General features: G+C 52.6%; 1 protein-coding gene across 4 annotated transcripts; it reads left to right on the top strand.

Annotated features, from left to right (window-relative positions):
• The first annotated feature begins 580 nt into the window (after nucleotides 1–580).
• Nucleotides 581–26978, top strand: DSTYK (dual serine/threonine and tyrosine protein kinase). Of its 4 annotated transcripts, none has more exons than XR_007208136.1 (14): nucleotides 581–904; nucleotides 8663–9042; nucleotides 15416–16058; nucleotides 17519–17793; nucleotides 18136–18219; nucleotides 19315–19491; nucleotides 19762–19891; nucleotides 20081–20237; nucleotides 20940–21072; nucleotides 21381–21494; nucleotides 21890–22004; nucleotides 22816–22950; nucleotides 24570–26526; nucleotides 26692–26978. XR_007208136.1 is itself a non-coding variant. In XM_048327964.1 (13 exons), exons 1-13 carry the CDS (start codon nucleotides 679–681, stop codon nucleotides 24755–24757), a joined length of 2757 nt encoding a protein of 918 aa, XP_048183921.1. In that variant the 5' UTR covers nucleotides 581–678; the 3' UTR covers nucleotides 24758–26978. The 4 variants fall into 4 exon arrangements, 2 of the variants coding, with proteins under 2 accessions (XP_048183921.1, XP_048183922.1); XR_007208135.1 differs by having other exon boundaries at nucleotides 24570–26649; XM_048327964.1 differs by having other exon boundaries at nucleotides 24570–26978.
• The last annotated feature ends 995 nt before the right edge of the window (nucleotides 26979–27973 follow it).

Raw genomic sequence — 27973 nt, 5'->3', positions numbered from 1 at the left:
CGGTGCTGTCGGGGTGAATTAACCAATGAAGACGCGCGGAGGGCGGGGCCGCCGCTGGGGATTGGCGGAGGCGGAGCGGGGCTTGAGACGGGCGCGCCGCCTCCTGCCGAGCCGGTCCGCGCAGCGCGGGATGGGGGAGCAGCAGGCGACGTTTCAGCTTCCCCTGTTGCTTCCCCTTTTTAAACGCGTCATTTTATGGTCGTTCTCTTTTTTTTGTCTGTTTTTTCTCGCCCCTCGCGGGGGTGCGCAGAGGCCGCGGAGAGAGGTCGGCGGCCGGGCTTCGAGAGACTACAGTTCCTATGAGGCATTGCGGCGCGCCAGACTTCAACTCCCGGCATCCCCGGGCGCGCCGCGCGTGATAATGAACTACATTTAGATATAAATAAACTACATCTCCCGGCGCGCCTCGCGCGCAGGGTGCGCCCGGCCTCCTCCCCCTTTGCCCTGCGGCGCGCCGATAAAGGTTCCGGGCACACGCAGCGCGGCTGGTGGAGGCGCTTCCCCTCGGGAGAAGGCGGCGGCCGCGGGGGTCGGGGAGGCGGGAGGGGCGGGGGGGTGGGGGGGGTCGGGAGGCGAGGAAAAACCTCGGGGAGGTTCCTCCCGGAATCGGCGGCAGCCCTGGCAGGGCCCGAGTGCGGCCCGCGGTGGGGAGGGGATAGCGGGGAGGACTCGGAGGACATGGAGGGCGAGGGGGCCCCGTCATGGCGGGGTGCCGCCGGGGCCGTGCGGGAGCTCTGCCGCTCCTTCGGCCACTACAACCGGCACCTGGCGCGGCTGCAGCACAACCTGCGAGAGACCAAGAGGTTCTTCCGCGACGTCAAACACTCCCAGGGACACCCCTTCGCCTCGGCGTCCGCCGGCGACGGCCCCCGCTCCGATGGGGATGGGGGTCCCGGGGACGGCGGTGAGAAAGGGGCGGGGGCGGGCGGGGAGCGCAGCGGGCGGGGCCGGGGAGGCCTCGCCGGGGTGGGAGGGGTGAGGGTGAGGGGTCTGTGGGGGTGAGCGGAGGTCTCTGGGGGTGCTTGTGGGGGTTGCGGTGCGCAGCGAAGTGTCCAGCGTGGGGGCGGACGCGGCGTCTCCAATGGGGGTTCCAGAGCTGGGGGTGCCTTGAGGGTGTGAGAGGCTTCTTGGGGTGAAGCGTGGAGGGCAGGGGGTGATTTAGGGGAGATTTAGCAAGGATATGAGGAAAATGTTCTTCCCCCAGAGGGTGCTGGGCACTGCCCAGGCTCCCCAGGGAATGGGCACGGCCCCGAGGCTGCCAGAGCTCCAGGAGCGCTTGGACAGCGCTGCCAGGGATGCCCAGGGTGGGATTTTGGGGTGTCTGGGCAGGGCCTGGAGCTGCATCCGTGGTCCCTGTGGGTCCCTTCCAGCTCAGGATATCCCTTGGTTTGATGATGGGGACCCTCTCCCTGACCCCCACCTGCAGCCCCGCAGGGAGGGGCGGCTGGGAAGAGGCAGCACCTGGAGCGGGTGGGATGAGGGGCTGGCGTTCCCTGGGGCCTGCTTGTCCTGGAGTTGCGGGCCAAGAGTGGCTTCATTCAGCGGCTCTCTGGTCATCTGCTGCTGTTGACAAACAAGAGCTGCGGGTGGGACCTCTCCTGCCACGTGCAGGACTTGGTCTTCCCATAAGACTGTCTTGTGAGAGGAGTTTGGTGTGACGTGAAGCACCCATAAAGATCATCTCCATTCATTCCCGAGCGCCTCCTGAGTCATCTCTTGGCTACTTGACCAGGATTCTTCTCCCCGCTTGTCTCGTGCTCCCAAGTTGTGGTTCTGTGTTTGAAGTGTTGAGTTTTTCTGTCTGTGTGTTAAAAAAAACCACTGGGTGTTTCTGGCTGACTTGGGGTTAATTTTCCCCTTGTGGTGCTGTGGAGTTGTAGCTGGGAAGGTGTTGGGAACACCAGCAGGATTTTGGGAAGTGGCTGCTTCTCCCTCTCACTGGGCTGGGTGGGGAGTGAGATTTTGGGAAGGGGCAGAGCCAGGACAGGTGAACCTGTGATGTTGGAGTTTGGGGTTGTTCCGCCTGGAGAAGAGAAGGATTTGGGGTGACCTGAAGGAGCTGATGAGAAAGAGAGGGAAGGTTTCCAAGGGATGGAGTGCCGGAGGGCAGGGCTAGATGGGATTTTGGGAACAAATCCTTCCCTGTGAGGGTGGTGAGGCCCTGGGATGGAATTCCCAGAGAAGCTGTGGCTGCCCCTGGATCCCTGGAAGTGCCCAAGGCCAGGCTGGACGGGGCTTGGATCAAATTGGGATAGTGGAAGGTGTCCTTCTTCCCCTGGGGAGATCTTTAGGTGTCAGAAGGTTTAAGGAGCACGGTTTTCCTTGACTTTTTCTCAGAATCCACCCTCTAGGCGGTACCAAAGGGAGAGGAATTTTGTCCAAGGACTTCTGCAGGGTGAGTTTTGTGCAACACAAAGGGAAATGCGGAGTGGAGTGGACAGGGCACAACACCCGGGGCTTGGAATGGGCAAATAAACCCTGGGAGCAAACGTGGATGTCTTGGAAACCAAACAGACGGGAAGGGTTTGCCTGTGAGGCACCTGCAGAGCTGATCCAAATTCCCTTTGGATCAGCTTCCCAACGCAGCCTGGGCTGCTCTGGCCACAAACAGGGCTGAGTATCTGCTGAGTATCTGCTGAGTAGCAGCCCTGACCCCTCAGCAGAGCCAGGGCTGGCACTTCAGGCAGCAAATAAATCCTTTTATTTCTCTCTTTCCCTGCTCGGAGGGTGACAGACTCTCCATCCATCACTCAAAGATGGTTACTCTGAGGTTACTCCTGGTAGCAGAACTCAGCGGAATCCCAGGGCAGTCACTGCCTTGCAGCTACTGTTTATGAGGGAAGGGAAAGTCTTGTTTGCTCTGTCTGCCCTTCCGAGGGAGTCAGCAGAATCCTGTCTGTGCTCCAGCTCTTCCCAGGCAGGAATTGCCTTTTGGGAATGTTTTCCTCGAGGGTTGTGACAATCCTCGAGGTTTTTGGGTTCTTGGGGAGCTGTAAAAACCAAGCTGGAATGAAGAGCTCGCAGTATAAAATAGGTCAAGGCACTAAGGAAAAATCCAAAAATCAATTGATTTTCAGCTAATTGGGGTTGTTCCCGGTGCTCTGTAACAGTTTGAATGCTCTGCCCTGGAAGCCTGAGGGGTTTGCAGGTTTCTTTTGCTTTGTTTGAGGAATTTTTGAGAAAATCCCCCGGAGTTTTGGGCAGCAACTGGGGCTTCCCTTAATGTTGTGTCATAGGGGAAAGCCCTGAGCTCAGCTTCCCTAAATAAATGTATTTTTTAGGGAGTTATCCAGAGGGTTTGGCGGCGTTTTCCTGCTGATCTCTGCTGACTGAGGGCTCTGTCCTGTTCAGGTGTGACTGCTCTGCTGGCATCACTGTGATCCCCTAAAGATCAGGGCTCCTTTTGGGGGTCAAAAGTTGGATTTGAGAGCAGTGGAGAGCTTGGTTGGGGTGGGATTTGTGGAATAACTCCTCAGGGAGATGAAAGGCGGCACTTCCCAAGGAGCTTCGGAGGATGGAATTTGGTTCCGCAGCCTTTGGAGCGGCTGAAGTTGGAATTCTTTGGATTTGTTTTCTGCTGGAGTTAACACCTCTGTGCAGATGCGGAACTAAATCGGGTTTGTTTCGAATTCCAGACTGGTTTGGGTTGGAAAGGACCTTAAATCCCATCCAGCCCCACACATTCCGCTGTCCCAGCTTGCTCCAGGCCGGCTTTGGCCACCTCAGGCTGTACAAATGTGCTGAGGTGGTCAAAGCCTGCTGGAAGTCACGGCAGCAGCTCAGAAATGGCAGCAGTGCTTGGAAAACCCTCAATATTTGGGATAACAGGGTCTGGCTGTCCTTGGGCACCGTGGAAAATGGGATAACAACGTGTGAGACCATCAAAGTGCTGGAACAGGGATCAGGCAGCGCTTAGAACTTCCATAGATTCCATAAATCCAACCTCTCCTGCCGAGCTGGCAGCACCGGGATCCCCTAAAGACCACAGCTCCTTTTGGGAGTCAAAAGTTGGATTTGAGAGCAGCGGAGAGCTTGGCTGGGGTGGGATTTGTGGAATAACTCCTCAGGGAGATGAAAGGAATCCTTGGGGAACCCTCAATATTTGGGATAACAGGGTCTGGCTGTCCTTGGGCACTGTGGAAAATGGGATAACAACGTGTGGGGCCATCAAAGTGCTGGAACAGGGATCAGGCAGCGCTTAGAACTTCCATAGATTCCACAAATAGAACTTCCATAGATTCCACAAATCCAAGCTGAGGTTGTTCTCCAAGCGTTTGAGCGGATTTGGAGAGGAGTCCCGGTGAGAGCCGCCCTTGTTCCCTGGACAGGCCTCCTTTCATCCTGGGGAATTCACGGGATGCACGCGGCGCTGGGGTTTGAAGTGTTCGTCACATGGCCGATCCCAGCACACGGATCCGGGATGGAGCACGGGCTCCGAGCCCTGGCACGGCTCCTGTGGGCATGGGAATGTAGCTCCATCCCTTTGGGAATTCTTGGAGTTACTGTGGGGCGGGATCTGCTCGATCCCTGATTCTCATCCTTGTTTGGGGTGCTGGGATCCTCCAGGAACTGCAGGCTGGAATCCCACTGAATTCATGGAATTAATGTGGGTCAGGATCTGCTCAGTCCCTGATTTTCCTTCCTCTTTGGGGTGCTGGGATCCTCCAGGAACTGCAGGTTGGAATCCACGGATGAGAACACAGAACATCTGTGTGGTTTCCTCTTCAAACTCCCCGTGACCTCTGACAGGATCCCAAGGAAACTGAGGGTGGATATCAGGGAAAAGTTCCCCCAGAGGGGGGGGGTCAGGCCCTGGAAAAGGCTCCCCATGGAATGGTCACTGTTCCAAACCTTCCAGAGCTTCAGGAATGGTTGGACAACACTCCCTTTGGGAAGTTCTGATCCCGCTTTGTGCCAGGTCTTTCCCTGCCCGGATCCGTGTCCGTGCTGATCGTGGGGTGTGGGAATGCAGGAAAGGGGTTTGAATCTTTAACCTTGGATTAAAAGGAATTTTAACTCCGGGTCCTGGAGAAAAGGTGGATTTGGGAGCACCTTAGGAAAGGTGTTTGAACCTTTAATCTTTAACCTTGGATTAAAAGGATTTTAACCCCGGATCCTGGAGAAAAGATGGATTTGGGAGCACTTTAGGAAAGGTGTTTGAATCTTTAATCTTTAACCTTGGATTAAAAGGATTTTAACCCCAGATCCTGGAGAAAAGATGGATTTGGGAGGACCTTGGAGCAGTTTTGCAGTATCCAAAGGAGCTCCAAGAAGGCTGGAAGGGGAATTTTCACGTGGATAAAGGGAATGGACTCGGGCTGAAGGAGGGGAAGGTTTAGATGGGATATAGGAAGGAATTCCTGCCTGTGAGGCTGGGGAAGGGCTGGGATGGAATTCCCAGAGAATCCGTGGCTGCCTCATCCCTGGAAGTGTCCAAAGCCAGCCTGGAGCATGCTGGGATAGGGGAATGTGTCCCAAACCATCCCAGGATTCCATTTACACATCCATATAAACAATTCCTCAATCATTTCAATGAAGCTGCTGTAGCTCTGCGATTTTTTTTTTTTTCCCCCCTGGGATTAAGGATCCACAAATTGCCTGGAATGAGGAGAGGAATCTCTGCTGCCTCTTTTCCCTTCAAAAACCTCGGCAGAGAAGAGGCTCTGCCTGCACAGCCCTCCCTGAATCGCTTTTTTCATGCTTGGGAGTCTGAATCCCAGGGGAGGATCCGATGGACGTCCCCAGATCAAAGCCATCCCTCTTCCCGCAGACGAGGGCTGGGATGTGCTGCTTGTGGGATTTTTCCAGATCCTTCCAGCCCCTTGGGTCGCTCGATGTGTTCCAAAAATCACACTTCAAGCAGCGATTCCTCCCTTCACCATTCCCAGATTTAGGGGGAATTCGGGGCGCAGATCTGCGCTCGTGTGGGCCAGAGGTGCAGGACAGGGCTTTGCTGAGCCGCAAAGAGGGTTTTTCCTTCGTTTCAGAGTGGAAAAACTCCTCCAAAATCCTGTTTGAGGGGAAGGCAAACCTTAGGCAGGGTGTTAAGCTTTAGGCTGGTCTAAGACTACCCAAAGCGCTGCTCCAAATTTGGCTGCGTTTAATTAAACCGGAGTGATTAAACTGTCAGGCCGAGGAGCAGGAGGTGTGGTAGGATCGCTTTAACTGGGTTTGGAGTGTGAGGAGGATCCTGGTGGAGGGGAGGATCCTGTTTTCCTGGGGCTGCGGCCCTTTGGGCTGCCAGAAAGTGACTCATGGAAGGAATTTTAACAGCCCTGGTGGAGCAGCACGTTCCCCGTAAAACCCCTGCTTTTCCTGCCGGTATCGGGGCCATCCTGGTGCTTTGTAGCTCTCAAAATGGGAATTTTTAGGGACTGGAGGCTCCATTTCCCGTTTCTCTCTTCATTCCTGGGCTGTGTGCCCCTGGAATTTCGTGTTCCTGAAGCAGATTAGGAATTTGTTGGTGTCCATGCTTTTGGTGCTGTCAGAGTTGTTCTGCTGCTGGGCACGAGGTAACGCTGGGTTTAGCTCTTTTCAAAGCTGAATTTCAAAGCTGGGTTTAGGTCTTTTCAAAGCTGGGTTTAGCTCTTTTCAAAGCTGGATTTAGGACTTTTTAAAAAAGAAATCAGGAGCTAAACTCACTCCTGAGCCTGAATTACCGCAGCCGGCTGAGTGCAGGGAGTTGTTCCATGCCACTGCCCCTGGAATTCCTCGTCGGCGATGCTGCAGAGAGGGAAGGTGAGTAAGGAGGGTGATTACAGGGAGCTCTGCAAAAAGCGGCAGCTGTTGAGTAATTTCCTTTCCTCCTCTCAAAACCAGTCCCTGGCAAACTGTGCCAGCTCAGGGAAGGTGTTTATTTATTGTTGGAGCTGCCAGGGAGGGAAGTTGGTTGGGTTTGAGGCTGCTCCAGAACCTTCTGGCTGTCGGCAGAGTGCCTTCCCCGGGGCTCATCCCTTCCCTGGCTGCTGGAATGCTGCCTCTTCCCAGAGGATCCTGTTCGTCCCAGGGAATTGCTGCTGCTCCTCCTGCAGCTCCTCTCAGCAGCCTCGCTCTTCTCTGCTGCTGTGCAGAAGGAATTTTGCCATTTTCCCTTTCCCCCCCCCCCCATCCCTGGAGGGTTTCCTGCTTTTTCATAGCCACGGTCCTGGATTTTGGTGCAGCGGGACCCTTGGGAAGTGCCGGGTGTTTGGGAGTGGGGGTGGAACTGTCGCTGATCCGTGCTTGGCTGAATATTTCTGACGTGGGGCAGGAACTTTCTGTACAGCCGAGCCTGAACCCCGTTGGGGAGCGGCCTTAAATCCATTGGGGAGCGGCCTTAAATCCTTTGGGGAGCAGCCTTAAATCCTTTGGGGAGCGGCCTTAAATCCTTTGGGGAGCGGCCTTAAATCCTTTGGGGAAGGAGCCTTAAATCCTTTGGGGAAGGGGCCTTAAATCCTTTGGGGAAGGAGCCTTAAATCCTTTGGGGAAGGGGCCTTAAATCCTTTGGGGAAGGAGCCTTAAATCCTTTGGGGAAGGGGCCTTAAATCCTTTGGGAAGGGGCCCTAAACCCGTTGGGCCTCCTGGAACACCAGGGAACCGTCCCAGCCCGTTGGCTGGGTTGGGCGTGATGATCTCGGAGGTCTTTTCCAACCTGGTTCATTCCGGGATTGATTTTGGGATTCTGGGATGCCGTGATTGATTGTGGGATTCCGTGATTGTGGGATTGTGGGATTTTGAGATTCCGTGATTCTGTGATTGTGGGATTCTGGGATTCCATGATTCCAGGATTTGGGGATTCTGGGATGCCGTGATTGATTCCGGGATTTTGGGATTCTGGGATTCCATGTTTTCGTGATTCCTAGGTTGGACTTGATGATCTCAAAGGTCTTTTCCAACCTGGTTCATTCCAGGATTTTGGGATTTTTGCAATTCTGGGATTTTGTGATTGATTCCATGATTTTGGGATTCTGGGATTCCATGGTTGATTCTGTTATTGTGGGATTCTGGGATTCCAGGATTTTGGGATTCTGGGATTCCATGTTTTCGTGATTCATGGGCTGGACTCGATGATCTCAAAGGTCTTTTCCAACCTGGTTCATTCCAGGATTTTGGGATTTTTGCAGTTCTGGGATTCTGTGATTGATTCCATGATTCCGTGATTTTGGGATTCTGGGATTCCATGGTTGATTCTGTGATTGTGGGATTCTGGGATTCCGTGATTTTGGGATTCTGGGATTCCATGGTTGATTCCAGGATTTTGGGATTCTGGGATTCCAGGATTTTGGGATTCTGGGATTCCATGTTTTCGTGATTCATGGGCTGGACTCGATGATCTCAAAGGTCTTTTCCAATCTGGTTCACTCTGGGATTCTGGGTTTCCGTGATTTTGGGATTCTGGGATTCCGTGATTTTGGGATTCTGGGATTCCGTGATTCCTAGGTTGGACTCGATGATCTCAAAGCTCTTTTCCATCCTGCTTCATTCCGGGATCCCGTGACAATGCTGAATTCTTTTGAGGGCTCTCCGGCCATGGCCCCGCCGTGCACCCCCGCGCTGGCACAGCGGGCACTTCAGCATCCAGCAGCACATTCCCTCCCTCCCGGGGCTCGTGCCGGGGCTGCGGGGCACCGGTCCCGCTGTGCCCCCTCTCCCACGCCGCCCTAACGCCCCGTCCCCCCCGCAGGCCCCGTCTCGTTCCCGCGGCACGAGGAGGAGCAGCTGCAGCGCTCGGTGAGCTGGCAGCCGTGCCTGCTGATCCTGGGCCAGAACTGCAACGCCAAGGGCGGCCTGCTGAACGCCCTGCTGGGCCAGCGCCTGCTGCCCGGCGCCCAGGGCGGCAGCGAGGAGCGCTGCGGGCGGCGGCGCGTCCGCTTCACGCACGGGGCGCAGACGCGGCTCAGCCTGGCGCTGCCCGGGCAGTACGAGCTGGTGCAGGCGCTGGCGGCGCACAGCGGGCACTGGGACACCATCCCCGAGGAGGACCTGCAGGTGGCTGCGGACGCCGAGGATCCCGCGCAGAGGGCGGCCGAGCTGGAGGTGATGCTGCCCTGCGCGCTGCTCAAGGTAAGGGTGGCACTGCCACTGTCCCTGCCCTGGTCCGTGGGGAGGTTGGGGTGGCACTGCCACTGTCCCTGCCCTGGTCCATGGGGAGTTTGGGGTGGCACTGCCACTGTCCCTGCCCTGGTCCGTGGGAAGGTTGGGGTGGCACTGCCACTGTCCCTGCCCTGGTCCGTGGGAAGGTTGGGGTGGCACTGCCACTGTCCCTGCCCTGGTCCGTGGGGAGGTTGGGGTGGCACTGCCACTGTCCCTGCCCTGGTCCGTGGGAAGGTTGGGGTGGCACTGCCACTGTCCCTGCCCTGGTCTGTTGGGGTGGCACTGCCATTGTCCCTGCCCTGGTCTGTGGGGAGTTTGGGGTGGCACTGCCACTGTCCCTGCCCTGGTCCGTGCAGAGTTTGGGGTGGCACTGCCACTGTCCCTGCCCTGGTCTGTTGGGGTGGCACTGCCACTGTCCCTGCCCTGGTCCGTGCAGAGTTTGGGGTGGCACTGCCACTGTCCCTGCCCTGGTCTGTTGGGGTGGCACTGCCACTGTCCCTGCCATGGTCCGTGGGGAGTTTGGGGTGGCACTGCCACTGTCCCTGCCCTGGTCCGTGGGGAGTTTGGGGTGGCACTGCCCTGGTCCCTTTCTGGCCCTGCCAAAGCCGATTCTCAAGCACAGGAATGTTTGAAATCACAGGAAGTGACACTTTAGGTCTTTTCAAAGCTGGGTTTAGGTCTTTTAAAAGAAAACAGGAGCTAAACTCAGTTTTAACTCATGGGAAGCGATGGTTTAGGTTTTTTTCAAAGCTGGATTTAGGACTTTTTAAAAGAAAACAGGAGCTAAACTCAGTCCTGAGCCTGTCCGGAGCAGGAAGGTGGGAGGCAGCTCCCAGTTAATTAATTCCTAAACAGAAATTAAGTGCAGAGAGAGGCTCTGTTCTCGCCTGAGTACGAGCAGGAGCTCCACACCTGAGCAAGGAAACATCCAGGGAGTTCTGTTCTGGATACTGGAATTGAGCAAGAAGTGAAGGCCCAGCTGGAAATACATTTGATAAACCTAAATTTAAGCCTGTCCTAACAAGATCGGGGCAATTTTAGTGCCTTGCTGGCTCCCAGCGCCCTCTGAAAGGACAGAAATTCCCTATTTATGTGTGGGACATCCCCTTTTTCCCCCAAATTTCGGCCAAGAAACGCCTGGCCTGCATCTTCTTCCCAGATCCTGCTTTGCCAGGCAGAAAAGGGGATTTTTAGTTGGAGATTTCTTTGTTTTTCTTGCCCCGGGCCAGCTCAGGCTCTCTGCAGCCCTCCCTCGGCTCTCCTGGGAGCCACAAAGATCCCTCTGTGCTCCCTCAGATAGTTTGGGGACGTTTAGATGAAAACAACTCCTCAGATGGAATTCAAAAGGGCTGCTGGAATCAGAAGCTCTTCCAGAGGAGAGGGAGAGCGAATCACGGATTCCCAAGGATTCCCGATGGGAATTCAAGGGCTGAAGGAAGGAGAGATTTGGGATTTTTTTTATGGCTAACAGGAGAGGATGATGAATTTTACAGGTGCGGATGAACTCCTGTGGAATTCCTGTGGAACTCCAGGAGTTTGGGCTGTTGTTCCAAGCCCTGGATTATCCCACCCTTCTGCTCAGCCTAAGTTTAAGCAAAGCTCTGCTAGGCCCGGACTGAGCTTCTGGAACCAGAGGAATTTGGCTCCAGAAATGGAGGTTTTTTGGGGTTTTTTTTGGATCCTCTCCAAGATTTTGGGGCTGCAGAACAGCTCCGAGGGAAATCCTGCTTTTCCCTAATTTCTGGAGCAAAACTGTGATGGATTTTTTCCAGGGGAAGAGTTCACGGTCAGGAAAAGAACGTGGGGAGTGTGGGCACCTCAGGGTTTCTTTGGGAAAAATGAAATTCCCTGATCCAGTGGGGTTAGACACAGGATTTTGGGGTTAGACACAGGATTTTGGAGGTTTAAGGCAGGGTTTTGGGGACTTTACATGGAATTTTGGCGGTTTGAGGCGGGATTTTGGGGATTTTACATGGAATTTTGGGGGTTTGAGGCAGGATTTTGGGGATTTTACATGGAATTTTGGGGGTTTGAGGCGGGATTTTGGGGGTTTGAGGCAGGATTTTGGAGGTTTGATGCAGGGTTTTGGGGATTTTACACAGGATTTTGGGGGTTAGACGCAGGATTTTGGGGGTTTTACACAGAATTTTGGGGGTTTGAGGCGGGATTTTGGGGATTTTACACAGAGTTTTGGGGGTTTGAGGCGGGATTTTGGGGGTTTGATGTGGGATTTTGGAGAATGCCAGAGGTGCAGCTGTGGGATTCTCTTGGTGACTCAACTTTTCCCCCCTCAGATCCCCATGGAAACAGAAGAAATGGGTGGGATTTCAGCAAAACTGGGTGGGGGAAGTGGTGTAAAACCAAACAAAAAGAGCTTCAAGTGGAATGTGGGGGTCTAAAAGTGGCTCAGCTGAGTAGGGAGGCACGGAATGAGCTCCCGAATGGAATAAAAACAGGAGCTGTCAGACTGGGGTGAGTCACAGGCTGTTCTTGGAAGGCAAAATACGGAATTGGAGCAGGAAAAGACGGAGCTGGGCCTGCAGGCGTCGTCTGAGGAGGGATTTGGGTGAAAAGGGCCCAGATTTGGGTTTGCAGCACCTCAGCTCGCTGAGCAAACAGTGATTAAAGTGCCCCGAGCCTGGGAAAATGGGACACGGCTCCTTGGGATGGAGCCAAGGAATGCTTTAAACTGCTTTGGAAAGAGGAATTCTCTGGGGGTTCAATAACCGGGCACCCTCCGGCGGGCCCTGAGGGATCCCCATGAGTTCACGGAGTTACTGTGGGGCGGGAGCTGCTCAATCCCTGATTTTCCTTCCTCTTTGGGGTTCTGGGCTGCTGAGATCCTCCAGGATCTGTGGGTTGGAATCCCACTGAATTCATGGAATTAATGTGGGTCAGGATTTGCTCAATCCCTGATTTTCGTTTGTTCTGGGGTGCTGGGATCCTCCAGGAACTGCAGGCTGGATCCTGCTGAATTCTTGGAGTTACTGTGGGGTGGGATCTGCTCAATCCCTGATTCTCATCCTTGTTTGGGGTGCCGGGATCCTCCAGGAATTGCAGGCTGGATCCCACTGAATTCATGGAATTAATGTGGGTCAGGATCTGCTCAATCCCTGATTCTCATCCTTGTTTGGGGTTCTGGGATCTGCTTGATCCCTGATTTTCCTTCCTTTTTGGGGTTCTGGGGTGCTGGGATCCTCCAGGAACTGCAGGCTGGAATCCCACTGAATTCATGGAATTAATGTGGGTCAGGATCTGCTCAGTCCCTGATTTTCCTTCCTCTTTGGGGTGCTGGGATCCTCCAGGAACTGCAGGTTGGAATCCACGGATGAGAACACAGAACATCTGTGTGGTTTCCTCTTCAAACTCCCCGTGACCTCTGACAGGATCCCAAGGAAACTGAGGGTGGATATCAGGGAAAAGTTCCCCCAGAGGGGGGGGGTCAGGCCCTGGAAAAGGCTCCCCATGGAATGGTCACTGTTCCAAACCTTCCAGAGCTTCAGGAATGGTTGGACAACACTCCCAGGGATGTGCAGGGTGGGATTTTGGGATTGTTCTGTGATCCTGGGGGGTTCTTCCACCTCAGGATTTTCCACGATCCCTCTTTCTGTATGGGAAGTTTGGATATTTTAGTGAAGGAAAACAGGGATGGAGCACCTGGAGAACAATTCCATGCCCAGAGCTCTGTCAGGAGAGCCCCGGGGTGTTTACAGCAGGGTGACCTTGTGGGAACCAGCTCAAAAATCCCGGGAATCCTGTGACTCACAGGTATTCCCCATATTCTCTTGATCCTTAAGAGCTGCTTCAACTCCTGTAGGACATTTGTGAGCTGGAAAACAACTCCCCCACCCAAAAAAAAAAAGGTGGTGGGTGAGAAATATCCTTGGAATTCTCCTCGGGAAAGGTTTTTCGGGAGCAGCAGGAGCAGGGCTTGGGGGTTGTGGGTGTTGGGTTTTTTCCATTTCCTGGAGACAGCTCTGGCTTCCTCCTTTGGTTCTGGTGACTCATGGGCCTTGACACGGGGATTTTGGGGGTTTGAGGCGGGATTTTGGGGGTTAGACACAGAAATTTGGAGGTTAGACACAGAAATTTGGGGGTTTGACACAGAAATTTGAGGGGTTTGACACAGAAATTTGAGGGGTTAGACGCAGAAATTTGAGGGGTTAGACGCAGAAATTTGAGGGGTTAGACGCAGAAATTTGAGGGGTTAGACACAGAAATTTTGAGGGGTTAGACACAGAAATTTGAGGGGTTAGACACAGAAATTTTGAGGGGTTAGACACAGAAATTTGAGGGGTTAGACACAGAAATTTTGAGGGGTTAGACACAGAAATTTGAGGGGTTAGACACAGAAATTTTGAGGGGTTGACACAGAAATTTTGAGGGGTTAGACACAGAAATTTTGAGGGGTTAGACACAGAAATTTTGAGGGGTTAGACACAGAAATTTTGAGGGGTTAGACACAGAAATTTGAGGGGTTAGACACAGAAATTTTGAGGGGTTGACACAGAAATTTTGAGGGGTTAGACACAGAAATTTTGAGGGGTTAGACACAGAAATTTTGAGGGGTTAGACACAGAAATTTGAGGGGTTAGACACAGAAATTTTGAGGGGTTAGACACAGAAATTTTGAGGGGTTAGACACAGAAATTTTGAGGGGTTGACACAGAAATTTTGAGGGGTTGACACAGAAATTTTGAGGGGTTGACACAGAAATTTTGAGGGGTTGACACAAATTTTGGGGGGTTAGACACAGAAATTTGAGGGGTTAGACACAGAAATTTGAGGGGTTGACACAGAAGTTTGGGGGTTTGACACAAATTTGGAGGTTTGACATAGGATTTTGAGGAGTTGACATGGAATTTTGGGGGCCTGGCATGGGATTTGGAGGTTTCACATGGAATTTTGAGGGGTCTGACATGGAATTTTGAGGGGTCTGACATGGAATTTTGAGGGGTCTGACATGGAATTTTGGAGGTTTGAAATGGAATTTTGGGTCCCGGTGGATTTTGCAGCCCTGCACATCCCCTTCTGTGCATCCCAGGCAAGGTTTGGAATCAGCTCCAGAGAATTCTGGGATGGGAGGAGCTTCCTCGGAGCTCCTGGGATGGAAGACACGGTCAGGAAAAACGATTGAGGAAGAATCCTCAATGATCACCTCTCTCAGGAGCCAGAGACGGCTCTGAAATTCCCAAAAACCTTTCACATCCCTTCTTTCAGGAGGGACACGTGGAATTCTCACTGTTCCTGCACATCCAGAGGCTCCTTCCCTGGGAGGGGAGGAAGCAGATCCCAAAGTGGCCCCGTCCAGCAGCGGAGTGAGGCCGGAGCAGTGAGAAAACAACGGAATAAAATCCACCTTGCAGCTTTTTCCTCGGATTTGGAGGGAATCGCAGCTGTCCCTTCCCGCTGGCTGCAAATTCCTGGGAATTGGTTGCTGTGCTGCCTTTCCCTTGGTGCCTCAGGAGTCGGGTGGTGCTTCCTGCTGTTGGGAAAGACGTGGAAAACTGGGAAAGCTGCAGCTCTGGGAAGCATCGAGGGAGGGCTGCTGAGAAATGGAGCAGGGATAACCTCAGGAATTCCAGCTTTGCCGTGCTGGCTCTTTCCTGGGACACTTGTCCTGAGTTTTGTGCTAAACTGGGCTCAAATTCCAAATTTTTGCACCAAGTTTTGGTACAAAATCAGGGATTTGGAGTCAGGGATCAGCCTTGCAGGTGAGACTCCAGATCTGCTGTGAAGAATTCCAGTTTTTCGCTTTGGGAATGAATCCCAGGGTGTTTTTCCATGGAAAAACCTCTCCAAACCTTCTGGTTTTTATTCTTTCCTGCCTCAGGAAGTGGCAGCTCTTGGAGGTGTCAAGGGAGGCTTGGTGCAAAATGGAGCAGGGATAACCTAAAGAATTCCAGCTTTTCCGTGCTGGCTCTTTCCTGGGACACTTAGCCCAGTTTAGGATAAAACTCAGGACAAAACTCCAAAGAATTTGGCCCAGAATCAGGAATTGGAGTTAGGGATCAGCCTTGCAGGTGAGACCCCAGATCTGCTGTGAAGAATTCTATTTTTTTCGCTTTGGGAATGAATCCCAGGGCGTTTTCCCATGGTAAAAAATTCCACCTTTTCCATGTTGGCTCTTTCCTGGGACACTTGTTCTGAGCTTTATCCTAAACTGGCCTAAAATTCCAAAGCAAAACAAGGAATTTGGAGTCAGGGATCAGCCTTGCAGGTGAGACCCCAGATCTGCTTTGTAGAGCTCTGGTTTTTTTTGGTTTGGGAATGAATCCCAGGGCGTTTTTCCACGGGAAAAAAACCTCTCCAAACCTTCTCCTTTTGGTTTTCCCTGCCGCAGGAAGTGGACATCGTGGTGGCTCCGTGCCGGGGGTTCCAGTCAGCTGAAGCCACCCTGGCCGAGTTTGTGAACCAGGTGCTGCCCGTGGTCACCTTCGCCATCAGCGAGCCCCAGCTGTCCCCGTCGGATGAGACAGAGCTGCGGGAAATCAAGGAAAAATTCTCCCTCCCCATCTTCTTCTTCCGAGTGCCCGAGCTCGGCAGCGAGCTGATCTCTCCCAAAAAACCCGACAAGGACAAATCCTCCCTTTACTTCCAGCTGCTGCACCTGGAATACCTGAGCCCCTGCAGCTCGTGCGGCGCCGCCGGCTCCGTGCTGGCGGAGCAGCCGGAAAAACTGCGGCTGCTGAGCTCTTTTTGCAGGCAGGTGCTGCAGAAACACCTGGTGGAGGCGGCCACGAGGCTGAACGAGGTTCACTGCCGCTGCCTGAACATCTTCATCAACCAGGCGTTCGACATGCAGCGCGACCTGCAGATCACGCCCAAGCGGCTGCAGTACACGCGGCGCAAGGAGAACGAGCTCTTCGAGTCGCTCATGGGCATCGCCAACCGCAAGCAGGAGGAGATGAAGGACATGATCGTGGAGACCCTGGGCAGCATGAAGGAGGAGCTGCTGGAGGATGCTGCCAGCATGGAATTCCGAGGTGATTCCCGCGTGGAGAGGGGTGGGAGGAGGAGGAACAGGGTTGGGGTGTGAAGGGTTTGGGGTTGGTGGTGTTCTGTTGAGGGTGGGGTGGGTGAGGGATGAGGGGAGAGGTTGGGGATGGGGAGGCTCGTGGGTGAAATGATTGGGGTCTGGGATGGAAGAGTGATGATAAATGTTGGATGGAAGAAGAATAAATAATATTGGGAAAAGGAATAAATATTAAGGAATAAAAAATATTGGGAAAAGGAATAAATATTGGGAAAAAGAATAAAAAATATTGGGAAAAGGAATAAATATTAAGGAATAAAAAATATTGGGAAAAGGAATAAATATTAAGGAATAAAAAATATTGGGAAAAGGAATAAATATTGGGAAAAAGAATAAAAAATATTGGGAAAAGGAATAAATATTGGGAAAAAGAATAAAAAATATTGGGAAAAGGAATAAATATTAAGGAATAAAAAATATTGGGAAAAGGAATAAAAAATATTGGGAAAAGGAATAAAAAATATTGGGAAAAGGAATAAATATTGGGAAAAGGAATAAATATTGGGAAAAGGAATAAATATTAAGGAATAAAAAATATTGGGAAAAGGAATAAATATTGGGAAAAGGAATAAATATTAAGGAATAAAAAATATTGGGAAAAGGAATAAATATTGGGAAAAGGAATAAATATTGGGAAAAGGAATAAATATTGGGAAAAAGAATAAAAAATATTGGGAAAAGGAATAAATATTAAGGAATAAAAAATATTGGGAAAAGGAATAAATATTGGGAAAAAGAATAATAAATATTGGGAAAAGGAATGGAAAATATTGGGAAAAGCAATAAAAATTGGGAAAAAGAATAAATATTGGGAAAAGAGGAATAAAGAATATTGGGGAAAAGAGGAATAAAGAATATTGGGGAAAAGAGGAATAAAGAATATTGGGGAAAAGAGGAATAAAAAATATTGGGAAATGGAATAAAGAATATTGGGAAATGGAATAAAAAATATTGGGAAAAAGAGTAATAAATAATATTGGAGAAAAGAATAAGAATAAATATTGGGAAAAAGAATAAAAAATATTGGAAAAAATAAGAATAAATATTGGCTAAAAGAATAAAAAATATTGGCTAAAAGAGTAATAAATAATATTGGAGAAAAGAAGACTAATAAATATTGGAAAAAAGTAATAAATAATATTGGAAAAAAGAGTAATAAATAATATTGGAAAAAAGAGTAAGAATAAATATTGGAGAAAAGAATAAGAATAAATATTGGAGAAAAGAATAAATATTGGAAAAAAGAAGAATAAATGATATTGGAAAAAAGAAGACTAATAAATATTGGATAAAATACTAAAAATAGCCCATTTGGGGCAGCTTGGGCTGGGGCTCCTCCGAGCAGCCCTCAGCTGTGCTTATTCCAACCCAAACAGCTCCAGAGGCCGCTTTTCCTTTCTTTCTGTGCAGATATCATCATCCCCGAGAACGGGGAGCCCGTCAGCTCCAGGGACATCAAATGCTGCATCAAACAGATCCAGGAGCTGATCATTTCCAGGCTCAACCAAGCCGTGGCCAACAAATTGATCAGCTCCGTGGATTATCTGCGGGAGAGCTTCGTGGGCACTCTGGAGAGGTGCCTGAAGAGCCTGGAGGAGTCCTGGGAGGTGTCCGTGCATCCCGCCAGGAGTTTGGAGAAGCCCAAGGATGTTTCCGTGCACATCACGAGCAATTATCTCAAACAGGTGCTGGGGTGGCTCTGGAATGTTCCTCGGGTGGTGGCTTTGTCCTGCTCTGGGAAGGTGGGGGGGAGATGGAGGCAGGGAAATCAGGGAAGCAGCTCGGGAATGTGTGGGAATCCAGGCTGCTGATGCAGCCATGGGGGGGTTAACAGTGCAATTTTCCTTAAATCTGTAAAAAACAATCAAATCACAGCCTAGAAACACCCCAGAGGTGACGCAGGAAATCAGTTCTCCAGGTGATTCGTGGAGTATCCCGCAGAACACGAAGTTTGCCGTTTTCACAGGCTCCAGCGAAGCTCCTGGCTGGCAGAATTCCCATCTTTTCCTCTTTTCCCTGCTTTCCAGATACTCAATGCAGCTTATCACGTGGAAGTCACTTTCCACTCCGGCTCTACGGTGACCAGGATGCTCTGGGAGCAGATCAAACAGGTATGGACACTTGGAAAAGTTAATTGTGGAGCAAAGAATCCTCCCAGCTGCTCCCTAAATTCACTCTGGGCTCAGGCTCCGGGAGCTGTGGGTTTATTCCCGTGGATTTCCATCCCTGGAAGTGCCCCAGGCCGGGCTGGATGGAGCTTGGAGCAAGCTGGGCTGGTGGGATGGGATCAACTTTCAAATCCCTTCCAATCCAAACCCTTCTGGGATTCCAGGATTCAAATCCAGAGAGGATTGAGCGCAACAGTGTCCTAAAAACCAGGGAGAGGTGTTCCCAAAATCTCCAGGGAAGCAGCTTTTTCCTGGACCTCATCAGGGTGTGGCAATTCCAGGTGTTGGATGCAGCACTTGCTGTAATTAGTGGGTAATTAAATTGCTCTGCCTCAGCCCTCATTAGAGGCTGCAGGATCCCGTGTGGATCCCTGTCCCGGGAAGGGAGAAGGAGGAATCCGGAGTTTGTTCCCACTCCAGCAATTATTTGAGGGAACGTCGTGTTCTCCTTCCTCATCCCCCCAAAGGAAGGAATTAAGTTCATCCCCAGCTCAGAGCAGGAATTTCAGAGAGATCAAAGCTTTAACAGCCAGAACTGGAAACCAAACCGAGCAAATCTCGTCTGCTCCGGGGGGAGGAGAGGGAATGGTCCTAAACCCACCCCACAACCCCAAATCGCCCAAAACTGCAGTTTCTAAATGCTTCAAATCATTCCCGTGCTCCTCCAGAACAGGAAAAACCCCACTGAAGAAGGGGTTTGCTTTAAAATAAATATTTAATCAATATAATTAAATTAAATATTCCAGAATTCCAGGCTGGGCTGGGTTGGGAAGGACTTGAAGCTCATCCCATTCCGAGGGACACCTCCCTCTATCCCAGGCTGCTCCAAGCTCCCTCTTGGACACTTCCAGGGATGGGGCGGCCACGGATTCTCTGGTCCAGGGCCTCCCCACCCTGTGAGTGAATCATTAGTGAACTAAATGATTAGTAAATAATGAATCAAAGTGATTCTTCAGCCCAGCTCCGTGCACGGCGACCGTTCCCGCACGGAATCCGAGCAGAGTCAATCCACGGATCCTTGGCTTTCCCTTTTCCCAGATAATCCAGCGGATCACGTGGGTCAGCCCCCCGGCCATCACCAGCGACTGGAAGAGGAAGGTGGCCCAGGACGCCATCGAGAGCCTCAGCGCCTCCAAACTGGCCAAGAGCATCTGCAGCCAGTTCCGCACGCGCCTCAACAGCTCCCACGAGGCCTTCGCGGCCTCCCTGCGCCAGGTCAGGGGGCAGTGCCCGGCAGGAGCTGCCCGGCAGCTCTGCACTCGGGCTGGCAAAGAGCGATTTTGGTTGCAGGGACAGCTCAAGCAGCAGTTTGTGCTCTTCGGTGCAGCTGCTCTCCAGGGAGAGCTGATGGGAACGTTAATACGGGGTTTTATTTTTAAACCAGACTTGCCAAGGCCCCCAGAACCTCCCCAAAGTCGAGCTGTGTGTGTTAAATGTATAAAGCATCCGTGAATATTCCCGGTGAGTGTGTGGTGTCCCTTGCAGCTGGAGGACGGCCACTCTGGCCGGCTGGAGAGGACAGAGGACCTGTGGCTGAAGGTGAGGAAGGACCACGCTCCTCGGCTGGCCCGGCTCTCCCTGGAGAGCAGATCCCTGCAGGATGTGCTGCTGCACGGTGAGGGTCCCACTGGGAATGTTTTCCTGCCCTCTCCCTCCTCTCCAGGCAGCAGTGGGAGCCTGCTTGGATTTTTCACTCCAGATTCCAGGCTCCAAGTGGCACCTCTGACTTGGATGCTCCCTGGGAATGTGCAGCAGGGAAAAAACGTGGATTTGGGGGCTGATTCCAGGGATTTGTGCCTTGCAGGGAAGCCCAAGCTGGGCAGGGAGCTGGGCCGAGGCCAGTACGGGGTGGTGTACCTGTGTGACAGCTGGGGGGGACACTTCCCCTGCGCCCTCAAATCCGTCGTCCCTCCGGATGAGAAGCACTGGAACGACCTGGCGCTGGAGTTTCACTACATGAGGTGTGGATCCTGAGTGCTCCCCCCATCCCACAGGCAGCTCCTTGGCCTTTCCCAGGATCATCCAGGCTGGAAAAGCCCTCAGCCTGTGGCTCATGCCCCTCCTTGTCACCCAGCCCAGAGCTCTGAGTGCCACGTCCAGGCCCTGGTTTGCTGCAGTTCTGCTCTGGAATCCGGGATTTGAGCTCCTGGAATGCTCAGCCGTCCTTAAGCCGGGCAGGACGCCTGGGCTGTGACAGGCAGAGCTGCTCCTTCCCGCCTCAGTCTGATGCTCTGCTGCCCAAATTCAGAATGAAGCACAATTTACAGCCTCTGATACTCAGCAGTTCTCCTCCCCTGGTTCCTGGTGGGGAATCCTCCCTCCTTTCCCTCTCCTGCTCCCGTCTGAATCCCCAAAAACGCCCAGGATGGCTCTGCAGTGCCGAGAGCAGCAGTGACCAGCTGCAGGCACAGGCAGCTGAGAGAAGAGTGGGGCTTTTTTTGGGAGCTCTAACCTTTAAAAGGGCTTTTTGTTGTTGTTGGTTTTGAGTTTAATTGGCTCAGACAGCTGAGGTTGTTGTGCCCTGAGCTGCGCTCGGCATTTTTGTTGTGCTGGGAATTTTTGCTGTTGTGCTGAAGCTGCAGCTCTGGGGCTTCTTCCTTGGCCTGGGGTGGGGGACAGGGGCCAAAAATGACCCCAAATTTTCTGTTCTGAACCTTCTGCAGGTCCCTGCAGTCCCACGAGAGGCTCGTGCACCTGCACGGGTCCGTGATCGATTACGGCTACGGAGGAGGCTCCAGCATTGCTGTGCTGCTGATCATGGAAAGGCTGCACAGGGACCTCTACACGGGGCTGAAGGTGCCAAATTCTGTTATTAAATTCATATTTTGTGTTTGTTTTATCCCTGGACAGAGCTTGGAGCGACCTGGTTCGGTGGGAAGTGTCCCTGCCCATGGGACAAGATGAGCTTTAAATCTCCCTTCCAACCCAAACTTGTGCTGCTCTAATTTAAAACAAAAAAAATCCCTCAAATTCTCTAATATAAAAAACCTTAAAATTAATCAGTAAAACGAAGCTGGAATTGCTCAATTTTCAGTGTTTTGATAAAGAAGAGGAGGCCAAAGTTAACTTGAAGGTGTGAAATCTGTGGTTTTTTTCCCCCTCAGGCTGGGCTGGAATTGGAGCCACGGTTGCAGATTGCCTTGGATGTGGTGGAAGGGATCCGCTACCTGCACAGCCAGGGGCTGGTGCACAGGGATATCAAACTCAAAAACGTCCTGGTAAGGAAAATCCCTGCCTCTTCCTCATCCCAGAGCCTTTTCAGTGCAGAAAAACCCCAAGCTCCAAGTGAAGGAATAGCTTTCCCCACACGGGATGTTTTAAGGAGGTTTCCCTGCCTCCTTTCCTGGCTGGAAGCCTGGGGCAAGGGGAGCAGGGAATGACTCCTGTGGAGTGCAGCCAGCCTCAGCCAGGAGGAGGATTTCCAGTTCCTGCTGCCCTTAAATCCCAGCCACACCCCAGGTGCCTCCAGGGAAATGCCCCAGAGCAGCCAGGAAACCCGAGAAAATGAGTTCAAAGCAGGTGCTCAGCCCTCATGGTGTAAACTGATCCCAAAACTCGATGTTTTCTGGGAGAAACGTGCTGCTCACCTGCCTGCCTCTGCCTTTTTCCTCAGCTGGACAAAAAGAATCGGGCCAAAATCACGGATTTGGGGTTCTGCAAACCCGAGGCGATGATGTCTGGCAGCATTGTGGGCACCCCCATCCACATGGCTCCCGAGCTCTTCACAGGTAGGACCCCCCTGAATCCTGGAATTCTGTGGGCAATTCCTTGGAATTCAGCTCTCAGTTGCTCGTGAGGCCCTTTTAACCCTGGGGAATTCCCTGCTTTTGGTGCCTGCTGGGGGCTTTTCCTGTGTTTTAAGCCTGGCTCTTGGCAGAGAGCGATGGGGTTGGTCAGCTCTGCTGAGGTAATTAACACCCTTGCAATTAGTAATGTAAATGATCAGTTAGGGGGAAGCTGGAGATCCTTGGTTTTCATAGGGAAATATTCCAGGAAGGATTCCCTGTGAGGAATTCCCAGGCTGTCCGTGCCTTGTGGAGCGAGTTTGGGTTCATTGGGAATTCTGGCAGCTGCTCCGAGGCTTTTTCCTGAGTTTTAGAACCACTGGGAAGTTCCAATCCCATTTTTCCAGAATCCTTCTGGTCTGTCAGAGCTGTCCCTGCTTGGATAAGGTTGGGATCCAATGGAGCAGCTGGATTGGTGTGAATTTAGGGAAAATCCCACATTTCTGGGATGGGAGGCTGATGTTTGTCTCTGACAGAGCTGAACCTCCCAGGGGTTGGTGTTTAACTCTGGAATACACCCGAGCTCCGGTTTGGGAATTCCTGGGACAGCTTAAATTTATAAATCCTGGGAATTGGAAAAGCCTGACCTTGATCCCAACTCCTGCCCTGTTATTGCACACAAGTTTTGCCTCCCTGCTGTGGAATTCAGGGTTAAATTTGGGACAAACAGGACACTGGAATCACTTCTCAGCCTGCCCAGCTCCCGGGGATTTTCCCTGCTGATCCCATGTGGGTTTTTTTTTTTTCCTCCCAGGGAAATACGACAATTCTGTGGATGTTTATGCCTTTGGGATCCTGTTCTGGTACCTGTGCTCGGGCCACGTGAAGTTACCCGAGGCCTTCGAGAGGTGTGCGAGCAAAGATCACCTGTGGAACAACGTCAGGAGAGGTACCTGGGCTGGGCTGGGCTCTGGGAACGCCTCAGGTGCTGGGAAAATCCCCTTTTATTCTGCTGCTGGAGAGGTGAAAGGGAAAAATCCCAGAATCCCTGAGGTTGGAAAATGTTTCTGGGATCATCAAGTCCAAGCTGGGCCTGATCCCAGCCCTGAGTGCTGAGTGCCACGTCCAGGAACTCCTTGGACACCTCCAAACCTCCCTGGGCAGCCCCTGCCAAGGCCTGAGCGCCCTTTCCATGAGGAAATTCCTGCTGAAATTCCAACCTGAGCCTCCCCTGGCCCAGCCTGAGGCCGTTCCCTCTCCTCCTGTCCCTGTTCCCTTCGATAAGATCCCAAATCCCCCCCGGCTGCCCCCTCCTGCCAGGGAGCTGTGGAATGACAAGGCCCCTCCTGAGCCTCCTTTGCTCCAGGCTGAGCCCCCCCAAATCCCTCAGGACCTCTCCAGGCCCTTTCCCAGCTCCCTCAGGACCTCTCCAGGCCCTTTCCCAGCTCCCTCAGGACCTCTCCAGGCCCTTTCCCAGCTCCCTCAGGACTCTCCAGCCCCTTCCCAGCTCCCTCAGGACCTCTCCAGGCCCTTTCCCAGCTCCCTCAGGACCTCTCCAGGCCCTTTCCCAGCTCCCTCAGGACTCTCCAGCCCCTTCCCAGCTCCCTCAGGATTTCTCCAGGCCCTTCCCCAGCTCCCTCAGGATTTCTCCAGCCCCTTCCCAGCTCCCTCAGGATTTCTCCAGCCCCTTCCCAGCTCCCTCAGGATTTCTCCAGCCCCTTCCCAGCTCCCTCAGGATTTCTCCAGGCCCTTTCCCAGCTCCCTCAGGATTTCTCCAGGCCCTTTCCCAGCTCCCTCAGGAACTCTCCAGATCCTTCCCAGCTCCCTCAGGATTTCTCCAGCCCTTTCCCAGTTCCCTCAGGACTCTCCAGGCCCTTTCCCAGCTCCGTTCCCTTCCCTGGACACGCTCCAGGCCCAGAATGTGGTCCCTGATCTGAGGAGCCAGAACTGGACCCAGGAATCCAATCCCAGTTCCTCCCCAGTGCGAGGGGACAATCCCTGTCCTGCTCCTGCTGCTCCAGGAGTTTTTGATCCATTTATTCCCAAAATCCCATCCAAATCTTCCCTTTTTCACTCGATCAGCTCTTGTCCAGTGTAGATTTGTGCACATCCAGCCTCTCCTGGCATTCCTGGGGTGGTTTTTTATGGATCCAACCTCTGTTCTGCCATTCCAGGGTGGTTTTTATGGATCCAGCCTCTCCTGCCATTCCCGGGGTGGTTTTTTATGGATCCAGCTTCTCCTGGCATTCCTGAGGTGGATTTTATGGATCCAGCCTCTCCTGGCATTCCCAGGGTGGTTTTTTTATGGATCCAACCTCTGTTCTGCCATTCCAGGGTGGTTTTTTATGGATCCAGCTTCTCCTGGCATTCCTGGGGTGGATTTTATGGATCCAGCCTCTCCTGGCATTCCCAGGGTGGTTTTTTTATGGATCCAACCTCTGTTCTGCCATTCCAGGGTGGTTTTTTATGGATCCAGCCTCTCCTGGCATTCCTGGGGTGGATTTTATGGATCCAGCCTCTCCTGGCATTCCCGGGGTGGTTTTTTATGGATCCCTGGGTGTTTTCCAGGGGTTCGTCCGGAGCGTCTCCCGGTGTTTGACGAGGAGTGCTGGCAGCTGATGGAAGCCTGCTGGGACGGGGACTCTTCCCAACGGCCTCTCCTGGGAATCGTGCAGCCCATGCTCCAGGGAATCATGGACAGGCTCTGCAGGGCCGGCTCCGAGCATCCCAACAAAGGCTTGGATGACTCCACCTGAGCGGGAAGCGCGGCCGGATTTGGGAATTGCGGAGTGGGGGGGGGGGGAGGAATTCCAGCCCTGCCTCTGCCGGGGGCTCCGTGCCGGCCCCGAGCGGGACAGGGAGGAGCAGCCAGAGGTGGCTCGGGGAGGGGGCTGAGGGCTCCATCCCAATCCCAGCCCGTTATCCCAATGGAATTGTGCAGCCCAGGCGGGGAAAACCCAAACCCTTGGGACTGAGAGGGGACTCTGCCAATTCCCCCCCGAGCCTGGTGTGGGATCCGTGCGATGGGAAAAGCCTTCCTGTGCTCTCCGGGATAAGGATCCCGCTCCTCAGGCAGCGGCACGAATTCCAGAGCGCTCGGAGAGGAAGGAAAAAAGGCACCAAACTTTAGGATAAGGAAGTGTTGGGAAGCTCCAAGGAGCTGCTGCACCACTGGAAATGTTTACATGGACAGGAGCGAAGCTTCCGTGTTTTACTCTGGGGACTTGCAAAACCCCGCCTGGATAAGCTATTGATCCCTAATCCCAGCTTTTCCTCCTCTTTTTTTCCCCGCTCCTTCGGCTTCCTAAGATTTCTTGGAATGGCTGGAGAAACCTGCCCTCGCTTCCACGCTCGGCTCCTCCGAGGTTCCACTTTGTAGCAGCACAAAAAGTCCTTCCAATGGTTGATTTTTTCCCGTGGGAAAAGTGCCAAAATTCCTTTTCGGTCGGGATTTGGGGCTTGGAATGAACGGGAAAGGTCGTGGCAGTTTTAAATTGGGTGAAGTCTGGACAGGAATATTTTTAAAAATTAGGATTTTTTTTTTCTCAGCTTTTCTTGAGAGTTGGAGGGAAGAAAGATCCTTCCTCCTTCTCCTGAGATTCACTCCAGGGCTGGAATTCGGTTGGAAAGAAAAAACAAATGGGGATAGGGAAGGAGGGGGATCCTGGGCAAGGTTGTCTTTCCCAAATTCCTGGAGATCCCAGTTTTCCTCCTGCATTGTTTGGGGTGGAGTTGGGAGCAGGAAACGCCCCTTGGGGACTCCGGGAGGGAGTTGGGAATTCTCCCTGGAATTCCCAGGGGGTGGGCGGGGCCTGGCATTCCCGGGAAAGGAGCGCAGGAAGGTGGAATTCCTTGGTTGGAAATTCCAGCTGCCGTGGCCGAGGGCCGGGGACGCAGGGCTGCTTTAGTGGGAATCTTCTCCTTTCGTTGTGCAATAAAAATGGATTCGGGAGCTTTGGATGGAGAGAAAATCCCGGCTTTATTTTGTGTTCCTCCCCTGTGTTTCTCCCGTGTGGGATGTGCCGGCATTCCCGGCGGGCTTGGGATGGATCCGGCCTCTGCTGCCATTCCCAGAGTGGTTTTCATGGATCCAATCCCTGTGTTGGCATTCCCAGCATGGCTTTTTTATGGATTCAGCCTCTCCTGGCATTGCCAGAGTGGATTTTATGGATCCAACCCCTGTTCTGCCATTCCAGGGTGGATTTTCATGGATCCATCCCTCTCTGGCATTCCCAGGGTGGTTTTTATGGATCCATTATCCCTCTCTGGCACTCCCAGGGTGGATTTTATGGATCCATTTTTCCCCTCTGGCATTCCCAGAGTGGTTTTTATGGATCCATCCCCCCTCTGGCGTTCCTGGGGTGGTTTTTATGGATCCATTATCCCTCTCTGGCATTCCCAGAGTGGATTTTATGGATCCATTTTTCCCCTCTGGCATTCCCAGAGTGGATTTTATGGATCCATCCCCCCTCTGGCATTCCTGGGGTGGATTTTCATGGATCCATCCCTCTCTGGCATTCCCAGAGTGGATTTTATGGATCCATTTTTCCCCTCTGGCATTCCCAGGGTGGATTTTATGGATCCATCCCCCTCTGGCATTCCTGGGGTGGATTTTATGGATCCATTTTTCCCCTCTGGCATTCCTGGGGTGGGTTTTATGGATCCATTTTTCCCCTCTGGCATTCCCAAGGTGGATTTTATGGATCCATCCCCCTCTGGCATTCCCAGCTCTCCCATCCCCACCCAGCTGCTGGGCCAAGCCCTCCCCCACTTTTCCAAAGCCCAATCCCACTTTCCCTGCCCCGGGCACCCCTTGGGCACATGAACAGCGTTAACCCCGTGTGCCACCGGGCCTGGGAGGGGAAAAACCTCGGGAAAAACCTCTGGAAAACCGGGAGAGCCCAGCTTGGAGGCCTTGGAAGGGCGGGAGGGCGTTTGTGTAAATAAAAAATGTCTGAATAAACCTGAAACCTCGGAGTCTGCGATTCCAGAGCTTTTCCTGCCTCACCATCCCAGACAATTCCCTGAAGCCTTTTTTGGAGCTTCCCTGAGTCCTGTGTGGGGTTTGGGGTTTTGGTTTTTTGGGGGGGTTGGGAATTTTGGCAGGGGGAATGTGGGAAGCTCCAGGTTTCCCTGAATTTATTTCCTCTGCCTGCCTGGATTGGAGCTGGGAGCTTCCCCGGCCCCTTTTCATCCCTGAACCTCCGGCAAGGGAAAGAGGGAATCAGCATTCGATGGGAAAAGATTCCAAGTTTTTCAATCCAAAGTGGGGCCGAGCTCTCCTCCCACCCCTGGCTGCAGAATTTGGGAATGGGAAGAGCAGCCCTTGCCTTGCCTGGAGCCACAACCCTTCCCTTAAATGAGCAGCACTAAGAATTGGTTTGGTTTATTTTGTTTTGTTTTATTTTGTTTATTTTATTTTTCCTTTAAATTTAATTTCATTTTATTCTTTCCCCCCCCTTCTTTCCCCCCTTCTTTCCCCTTGTCTTTTCCATTATTTTATTTTATTCCTCTTTATTTTATTCTTTTTTTCCAAAAGCAGCCGCTGCTGGAAGTGCCCACGGCCAGGTTGGAGCAGCCTGGGATAGCGCAAGTGTGCCTGTCCCTGTCCCTGGAGGATTTTAAGCTCCCTCCCATCCCAAACCATTCCAGAATTCCCGAATTTTTCCGCTCCCAGCTCTGACTCCAAACCTGCTCCAGGTGTTTTCCGTGTTCTCCGCCGGAGGGAGCAGGGCCGGGATGGGGAAAACATAAGGAGTTAAAGCGCGTGAACGAGACGCTGCAATACCCGCCAGGGCCCAGCTTCCCCTTTGGATTTTAGTTAATTATTGGAATAATTATTTTAATTATTCTCGCCCTTTTATTGTCGCCCCCTGCCGGCTGCTTGCCCCCTTCCCGGAACCTTTCTACGCGGTCGCGGGGCCCGCCCGGCCCCTTCTGCGCGCCGCGCTGGGGCTGCCCGCGGCGCTGCC

The sequence above is a fragment of the Corvus hawaiiensis genome, chromosome 24, assembly GCF_020740725.1.
Source record: "Corvus hawaiiensis isolate bCorHaw1 chromosome 24, bCorHaw1.pri.cur, whole genome shotgun sequence".
Taxonomy (NCBI): Eukaryota; Metazoa; Chordata; class Aves; order Passeriformes; family Corvidae; genus Corvus; species Corvus hawaiiensis.
The sequence above is the reverse complement of the archived record's forward strand: the minus strand, read 5'-3'. Positions and strand labels throughout refer to the sequence as shown.

Coding starts and splice junctions, on each gene's coding strand:
- DSTYK (XM_048327964.1), top strand. CDS start 679: ATGGAGGGCGAGGGGGCCCCGTCATGGCGGGGTGCCGCCGGGGCCGTG. Junction 19,492..19,761: donor TCGCGGCCTCCCTGCGCCAG/GTCAGGGGGCAG, acceptor TGTCCCTTGCAG/CTGGAGGACGGCCACTCTGG. Junction 19,892..20,080: donor GCAGGATGTGCTGCTGCACG/GTGAGGGTCCCA, acceptor TGTGCCTTGCAG/GGAAGCCCAAGCTGGGCAGG.